This window comes from Atta colombica, unplaced genomic scaffold (assembly GCF_001594045.1).
Source record: "Atta colombica isolate Treedump-2 unplaced genomic scaffold, Acol1.0 scaffold13, whole genome shotgun sequence".
NCBI lineage: Eukaryota > Metazoa > Arthropoda > Insecta > Hymenoptera > Formicidae > Atta > Atta colombica.
In genome coordinates, this window is record NW_017259217.1 from 1129142 (window position 1) to 1137760 (window position 8619).

At 29.1% G+C, this 8619-nt stretch overlaps 2 protein-coding genes across 2 annotated transcripts; both read right to left on the bottom strand.

Moving 5' to 3' along the window:
- Positions 1–1113: 1113 nt before the first annotated feature.
- On the bottom strand, positions 1114–3564 carry LOC108684272 (nuclear transcription factor Y subunit gamma-like). Its single transcript, XM_018188509.1, has 5 exons — positions 3394–3564; positions 2183–2315; positions 1649–2116; positions 1416–1589; positions 1114–1334 (listed from the first exon to the last, which is right to left on the bottom strand). Exons 1-5 carry the CDS (start codon positions 3414–3416, stop codon positions 1161–1163), a joined length of 972 nt encoding a protein of 323 aa, XP_018043998.1. The 5' UTR covers positions 3417–3564; the 3' UTR covers positions 1114–1160.
- Positions 3565–3779: 215 nt separating this feature from the next.
- Positions 3780–6049, bottom strand: LOC108684271 (intraflagellar transport protein 52 homolog). Its single transcript, XM_018188508.1, has 7 exons — positions 6016–6049; positions 5412–5927; positions 5093–5310; positions 4868–4976; positions 4522–4807; positions 4136–4384; positions 3780–4049 (listed from the first exon to the last, which is right to left on the bottom strand). Exons 2-7 carry the CDS (start codon positions 5543–5545, stop codon positions 3780–3782), a joined length of 1266 nt encoding a protein of 421 aa, XP_018043997.1. The 5' UTR covers positions 5546–5927; positions 6016–6049.
- Positions 6050–8619: the final 2570 nt, after the last annotated feature.

Here is an 8619-nt window from a genome sequence, read left to right on the forward strand (position 1 = left end):
AATGAATTAAAATTAGATAAAAAGAGAATACAATTATTACGTTAAAATTAAATATTTATAATTAATCTTTTAATTTCAAGAAATTTTGTTAATCTAGTCAGAGACAAATTTTAATCATTTATATCGCATTCGTTCTCTCATTATTTTTTCGTCATTTATTGTCAGCCAATAATAATGATACAAGTTCTGATTTGATACACGTTCCATGATAAATGAATAATTATTTTTTATTTACATTAAGATTGATAGCACAATATTAATGCGTGTATTAACGATTTAATAAGTGATTTATACGTGCAGTTACGTGACATTTGGAGGCTATTGTAGAGATTGTGAGCGTCAAGACCCGCCAGACAAGAACCGCAGCAATGTGAAATATAATACAAGTTGCACCAGCCAGTCCTAAGCTCAGCCATGCGAAGCAGGCAGCCAGCGGCTAAGGAACGCGACGTATGAATCAGATTACATCTTGCGTTGGCTGCTTATCTTTATTCTTCACCTTACATCGCCTCGATTTACCTCATTTCGCTTCAGTAACCAACCCTTCGATCAGCTTATAACAATGCTTGGATGCACGATTACGATGAACAGAAATATCTTGAGAAAGAATTTTCGGATAATAACTTTCTATAGAATGTTTAAAAGGCACGCAACACGAGAGACTATACGAAATAAATGAGAATTTCTAGCAAATAAAAGTATTAAAATTCGTTTTGACGAATATGGAAAATTCGGTTTTCTCTTTGTTATTAACAATTGTCAATACATTGTACATTTTATTAGAAAACAGCAAATAAAGAAGACAATATTACAATGAAGATATATTTATTACATATTGTATGACAATCATTAATCTTGTAGATGTTATTACATTAGAAATTTGAATAGAAAAGAAGCACAATACATTATCTTAGATATTAATTAATTGCCTGCCCTTAATTAATTTCAATGATCAAACAATCATTTCTTTCCTTTTATTTCAAGTTGCTCATAAATTAAAAAAAAAAAGTTTATTTTTAACATTGGAAATTGATTAATTTATCAGGTAATTTTGATTATGATAAGTTAATACAATCTAACAATATCTTTTTCTTATTATACTATGTTGTTTATTAAATATAAAAAATATTATAATTAATATTAAAGTTATAATTATAATATTATTCGGTATCAGCACTGGAGGCTTGTAAAAAAACTGGAGCTTGAGAGCCCTGTGCAACTTGTATCAATTGTGGTTGAGTCTGAATTGGAGCAGTTTGTATTATAATCGGTTGATTACTTCCGCCTTGTACTTGCATGCGAATCATCTGCAACTGCTGGGGAGTCAATTGAATCTAAAAGAGAAAAAGAAGATTGAAAGTGACACAGGATTAAAGTAAATTGATGATTTTATAAAGAAAATTTTTTATATTTACAGGTATTTGTTGAATTTCACCACTAGGAGTGACAATCTGCTGTACGATTTGTATTCCTCCACCTTGTGTGGCAGATGTTTGTTGTTGTTGTTGTAGTTGAATAATTTGTTGATTTGATGATTGCTGTGGACTTTGAACCGTAACCGTTTGGGCCGTAGTGGTGTTGGTGCTCTCCTAAAATTGAAATTTAACGATTTATTATATATATATATATTCTTAAAAAAATAATATACCTGTTCTACTGGACTGCCGATATTTATAGTCTGAATTTGCCCGCTAGAAGGTTGAACAATTTGTATAGGTTGCGTGGTAGTGCCACTATTCTGCACACCTTGATTCGTTGAAGCTTGCTGCTGCGCCAATTGAAAATAATAATGAACTTGATCCGAGTTCATAGATGTTCGTACAGTGGCCTCGTTTTGTGCCTTACTTTGTTTTATTTCATCTCTGGGTACTATATCTATAAGAAAATCAAATTGATCATATTTTGTAACCGCCATTGCAATATCATTTCGTTGAAGAGTTCGTCTTTTATTATCTTCTGTGTGCACCCAAGCTCTGAGAGTTAATTCATGTATAAAGATCTCTGCTGCTTTGGCAAAAAGCATAGGTGCTTCTGCACTTATCATTTTTACATCTCCATCTAGTTTCATGATTTTTTTTATCCTTGCCAATGGTAAAGATTGGGTTTTAAGATCCATCTATATAACAAAGATATTTATTTAAATACTGAAAAAGTAATTTTTTTTTAGATTGGTCTTACTAACAGTTGTGATGTTTTTTATTTCTTCCATAACTTTTGGCCAGAAATGAGTCAATGCTTGTTGAGCCTCGGAACTGCCCGGTGAGGCAATCTGTAAGTCACCATTTGAGTCGCCTTCCACTTCGCTGTCTTGATTTCTATTAATATAGAAAATATTTTTTTTATTATTCTATTCTCTTGTAAAAACAAAAATCTTTTGTTTTATTCTATTTATTTATTTATTATGAATATTATTATTAAATTTATGAAAACTTTTATTATAGACATCAATTTAGTATTCCAATCAGCATACAACATAAAAAAATATTTTAAAAATATTTATTTGATATTTTTATATTACACAAATATTTAACAATTATTTATTTCGAAAACATTGTCTGCTGATTAATATTTTTTATTTAAACGCATAAACATTCTTAATATATGAAATATATACACAAAGAATTAGTTTTAATGATAGAAGATAGGGATCAGAGTATAAAAAGTAGCAGACATAGTCATAAATTAGAAGGTTAGTTATAAACTATTTGCAGCTGAATAAAATTTATTTCTGAGTTTTTCTGAAAGTATCTGGAAGAATATATTGTTAGTAAATTATAATAAGTTCCAAATTTATAATAATTGATTTTATTAAATGTATATATATTAAACACCCTGCACAAATGAATGTGAAAATTTCAATTATATGTACCTAATGTTAATACTATAATTATAAATAAATGTGTTACGAATTTCTATGATAAAAAAAATTAAGAAATATTAATCAAATATATATTAAAAACTTTATAAGCCCAATAAAGGTTTTGTTAGAATATAAAGTATGCTCAACACAAAATCTTAACTCAAAATAATATTTATACATATTAAATATTTTTGCAATAAAATCTACGACTTATTCCTGTTATTCTACGATATAAAAACTTCTCACTGCAATAAGTATGCAAAAAATAAATTATGACATATTATAAAATACTTTAAATCATTTAAAAAGTAAAAGAATAGGTCTGTTCGCGTTGCATGAAATCCCCAAATGTTTGCACTTAAAATGAAATAGATACATATTTACCTTAAAAAGAGAGAAAGCGAAAATGTTGAGTGCTAAAAGTGCAAGCAATGCGAACAGATCTATTTATTTCGTAGATTTGGAAATCTTCCCTTTTACAGTGTATCGAGAATAATGTATAACCTAAAAACCATAGAAGTTCGTTTACTTACGTATTTACGAAAAACACAGACATTTTCGTAATGACTTATTAATTGCATAAAAGTCAGAGATCTTTTTAAAAATACAAACACTATTTTATTATTGTAGACTAAGCAACCATGGCTTTTTAAATTATAATTTTCAGTGAAAGTAATATTTTTTTAAGTGACAGAGGCAACGATTACGACTCGTTGTGTTTCTATCATACCGTCGCTGTCTCTCGATTAAAACATAACTAAAATCTCAAAAGTCTGCATTACCGATAGATGTTAAATTGTGAAAAGGGAAATTTAAATAAATAAACGCAATGTTTTCTTCATTTTATTAAACTTTAATCAATTAATATGATACAATCAGCTATTTATGATAAATTACATTTTCTTTTAATAAAAAAATTTCAATCATGCATTGTCTTATAACTGTAGATTTTTTGAAAAACAAAATTTAATACTTCTTTAGCAGTGTGTGTGTCAGAATTATTTATCCTTATTATACTGCCAAATTCCCTGATATAATGATCTAATTCTTTGTCATTTGATAGCTCTTTCGTTGCCATATATTTATTAGTAATTTGTGATAATTTTAATAAATCAGAACTGAAAGCTTCATCTAGATCGAACAGCTCTAAAGCAGGTGGCGATAATTCTTGAAAGCTTGGAGGAAATATCTGTAGAATTATTCAAGTTTATATAAAGTGCATAAAAGAGAATATAAATTCATGAAATAGATATAGAAATTAGATTATATACTCACTGAAGCTTGTGTGGGAGGTAGAGGTGCTTCAAAATGAGGTGGAATCAAAGTAAGTGGTTCATGTTTTACTCCTAAAACCTCATACGCTTTTATGCAGGCTGGTACCATATTTAAATTTATAGAATAAAAATAATTTTTAAATAATTTAGTGTATTCACGAGGTATGTCAATATTATCTAAATCTGATGTGCAAACTTTTGGATTGTCAGCCTGTTGTGTTATATCTGGTACAAAATTGTATTCCCAAAACTGTACATAAAGATACAGTTTATCAATTCTTTTTTGTAGAGAAAATTTGATTAAGAAATCTTAATATTTGTGCTATATTTATTTGTATTATTTATACATTTAGAAAAAAGGTCACTCTAATATAATAAATAACTTACTTCTATATCATCTGTATGAAGATCTTTCTTTTCTGTAACATTTTTTATTTCAAAAAAGTCAAAAATCATTTCCCGTAATGCATCATTATTTTCTTTTTCTATGTAAGTATCTGTTAACATTCTAGATGAACCTAATACAATGAGTTTGCCATTATTGTTTTTTACACAATGATATGCGCAGATTGGTCTATTCATTGGAATAGCGATTGATCCGCTGGATAAAGCAACAACAGATGGTTGCACCACATTTAATGTTGCACCATAAGGATACAAAAATTTCATATCACTAAAATAATTATTTATTAATAATTGGAATTACAAGAGAAATATTTTAAGGTTATCTTACATGTACTCGTCATGATTCTTCAGAAATATAGATTTATTTGATAAGCCTTGGGAGATTAGAGATTCTTTAGGATGCATTGTTTGACTGTAACTCATACGGATTACACTATCTATAAATATAAATATTAAAATATGAATTTTTATTTATATTTATTTATTTATTTATTTAGAGAGAGAGAGAGATAGAGAGACGAAGAGAAAGAATTATTTTGTCTAAATATTTTACCATTATTCACCATTATACCAAATTCTTCTAGCAAAAAATTAATGTTTGTATTGGATTTATTTTCTCCACCCTCTCCAAGCGTGACAAGAATATTGCCACCAGAATTTAAAAAAGTTCTGATAGAATTCATTTCGAGTTCGGTAAATTTACTTAATGGTCCTGGTAAAACGAGAATTTTGGCGTTTGTCAATGATTCTTGCGATATTACTTCATTGTTCCTAAAATACATTCACTCGACTTAAGTTTTTCAACTCAATAAGAATATTGATTAATATAATTAATAAATAATGTTGATTATTCAATATAAATTTTAACTTACTCGATAAATTTCCACTTTCCTTTCAATTTTCGTTGAAGTACTTTAAATTCTTCATTTAATTTTCTTTCATTTTTTGATATATCAAAAATAATAATGTTTTCATTATTATCACTCCCATTAAAGATTGCGCTCATTCTTGGATTATTATTGTAAATTGGTTTGAACGAGATTCTTTATGTACAGCAATTCGACATTACGTTAGTCATTATCGAAATTGGTCAAACGTGGTGGAATATCAACATTCATGTCAAAATATTTCACTGCGTCGTTACTATGACAACCACATTAAAAGGTGCAATTTCACGCAGCGTCAAAATCAATGGAAGAGATGGAGAGCTTTCCAGTAAAGGCACAAAAAGTCAGTTCCGTTTTTGTTTCTTACTGATTATTAAACAAGGAATGATTCTTGTGTTTCTTGCTGGAAAGCTCTCATAGTGTGTGTACTAGCGTTTTTTTCGTTGTGTAAAAGCAATCACGACTAAGATTATCTTCGTCTTCTAGGAGTCGATTGTGTATCTTTAAATGAAGTGAAAATTACAAAAGTGAGCAAATTCACTAGAGTATTCATAATTTAATTGGTCAATACCTAGTAACCTTTGCTCACTTTTGTAATTTTCACCTCCTTTTAAAATCCACAATCGATCCCCTGATCCCTGGTAGTCAATCATGTAACTTTTCCCTTAGAGTGGAAATGTGAAAAGTGAAAAAGTTTTATATGAATTCTATGATTTTGAGGAATCATGTAATTTTCCTAACTGTGAAAATGTGAAATTGTCACGTGAATTTTTTAGCCAAAGACCGTGGTGGCGGAAAAGCAGAAATCTAGGGAATTGATAAATATTTCGGAACTAACATGTCTTTCGATAATTTATTTTAAGGCAGATGCCATTAATAATTGAAGAAGTAATATCGCATTGATGGAAGAGAGGTTTTATATATATATTATATATATGTAACTATTATAATAATATATATTACAAAAACTATTATTATGTACATATATGTACATATATGTACATATACACATACAATTAATGATTTAAAAATGACTAAAAATGAGACTAAAAATATTATATTTTGTCAAATAATTATATTATATATTTCTTAGCAATATTACTATACATTACATAATATTTTAAATTTACCAATTTTAATCCATTCTCGTTTAAAGGCTATATTCAGGCCGAGGGTGGCCGGATTGACCATTTAGAATCCATATACGGGCCGGATTTATCGTTTAGAGGCCATATCTGGGCTCTTTTTCTGCCTATTCTATCCCTCACTAATTCGGGATTGCGTTTTAATACTTTAATAACATTTCTTTTTGTTTCACAGTTATTCATTATTATTTTTCTTTCTATTGTTATAGGTTATAGATTATATGGATTGTCCATGCAATATCGCATTAATATAATTGCTATACATGAAAAGTTCATGTATATAAAGTTTCACGTGAAATCTCAATGAGTGAAAAATGAAAAATGAATTGTGGAAAGTTTCAGGTGAAAATCATGATTGAAAACGAAGATAGTAGCCTTAGTTGTAAGGCTTTTGATTGGATAACGAAAAAACGCCGCAGCAAGATTACATAATAGTCTAGTTTCCATCGAGGGTTTAAACCGGATCAGAATGTAAGAACCAACCAACTACAGTACTCCTTTGTTATAACGGTACGAGTATTCCCTTGTTACAACGATCCTTGTTCGAACGACAGAAGAATACTCGATTGCAGTTGATTGATTCTTAGGCTGGATTTTCATTTGATGCTATGACGCTCATTTTCAGCATCAAAACAAGTCATGTGATCAAAATTGACGCTTGATATTCGTCAAAATGAATGTCGTAGCAAGTGAAAATTCAGCCTTACATTCTCCAATTTAAATCCTCAATGGAAACTGGGCCAGTGATGCCTATATTATAATATATACAGTAGCAATTCTCCTGATTTTATGTCAGCCAAAATGAAGTGCGCATATGTGAAATAAGTAAATTGCCCCGTCTCTTTTCCACCTTTTTTTATTGCTTTCTTTTTCTTTCTCTATTTAAATAAGCGTTTCAATGTTCCACTTAAACATTTGTCTTTCAAGCATACATGGTTAGAGTAGAAATTTAGAGGGAAGTATTACGTGTATTTGATGAAATGTTGTGTGAGAAATCTCAAGAGATTGGTCTAATTTTTGAAATAGTGATAAAGTGAAAAAGTGAATAAAAGTAACATAGAAAAGAGCAAGAAAGATTTCTTTTTATTTATTGTATTTTAAACTTATTTTTTGGGCATATATGTATAAATTTCTTTTATATCAGCTTTCTCTTAATATTTTTATAGCTAAATAATTACATAATATTTCTTTATACAAATATATATTTTTAAATTAATTTAATATTTTTCCTTTTTTTCCTACATTTTTTTTTATTTTTCAAGAATGTATGTCAATGGATACGTTGCAATTGGACACCAATCACGTTTGAAGTGGAAAGGCCCTAGGCACCGGTCGCTGTGAGTGGCTGTGATGTGGGTAATTGATACAGTATGCAAGTGAACCGTTTCCATTTCTCAATAAATTTACAATTTATTTTTATTAATTTTCATAAAATTTAAATTATTTCATTGCAATATCAAATTTATTCGCGCATGCTCTAATATGCTCAAATATATTCTTACAATAGTTACTTACAATAGCTATTTATTCACTTCAACGAATTCGTTGGATTGTGATACAAATAAATCTAATGAGTTTTGCGAGAAATTTTGACAAAGGATTTGAAAAAAGGATGAAAAAAGAAAGAAATTTAGGTAATCGTGACAACGCTAGATAACTTACTTATTTCACGCATGCGTACTCCACTGGCCATCTAAGATACCGACAGAGTTGCACTACTGTATAAACTATGCCTACTGTATAAACTATGCCTACATCATACTTGACACTGACCTAGTTTCAACCGAGGATTTAATCCGGATCAGAATGTAAGAATTAACCAACTACAGTTGAGAATTCTACTGTCGTTCGACTGTAACAGGGGAATACTTGACTATAGTTGATTGGTTCTGACATTCTGATCCGATTTAAATCCTCGGTGGAAACTAGACTATAGTGATGCCAACCGTTACAAAAAATTAGTCGCTAAATTCTATTTGAAATATTGTCAAAAAGCCGTCAGATATTTATATATTTTGAAAAGAGTGGTATATATATATATATATATA

Bases quoted from the DNA above. Each gene is read 5' to 3' on its own strand.
- LOC108684272 (XM_018188509.1), bottom strand. From the start codon at position 3,416: ATGTCTGTGTTTTTCGTAAATAC. The intron at 2,316-3,393 runs GTAAGTAAACGA...CTATATTAATAG, and splicing joins TCTGTGTTTTTCGTAAATAC to AAATCAAGACAGCGAAGTGG. The intron at 2,117-2,182 runs GTTAGTAAGACC...TTTGTTATATAG, and splicing joins AAATAAAAAACATCACAACT to ATGGATCTTAAAACCCAATC.
- LOC108684271 (XM_018188508.1), bottom strand. From the start codon at position 5,545: ATGAGCGCAATCTTTAATGGGAGTGATAATAATGAAAACATTATTATT. The intron at 4,977-5,092 runs GTAAAATATTTA...TTATATTTATAG, and splicing joins TGGTATAATGGTGAATAATG to ATAGTGTAATCCGTATGAGT. The intron at 4,808-4,867 runs GTAAGATAACCT...TAATTATTTTAG, and splicing joins AAGAATCATGACGAGTACAT to TGATATGAAATTTTTGTATC.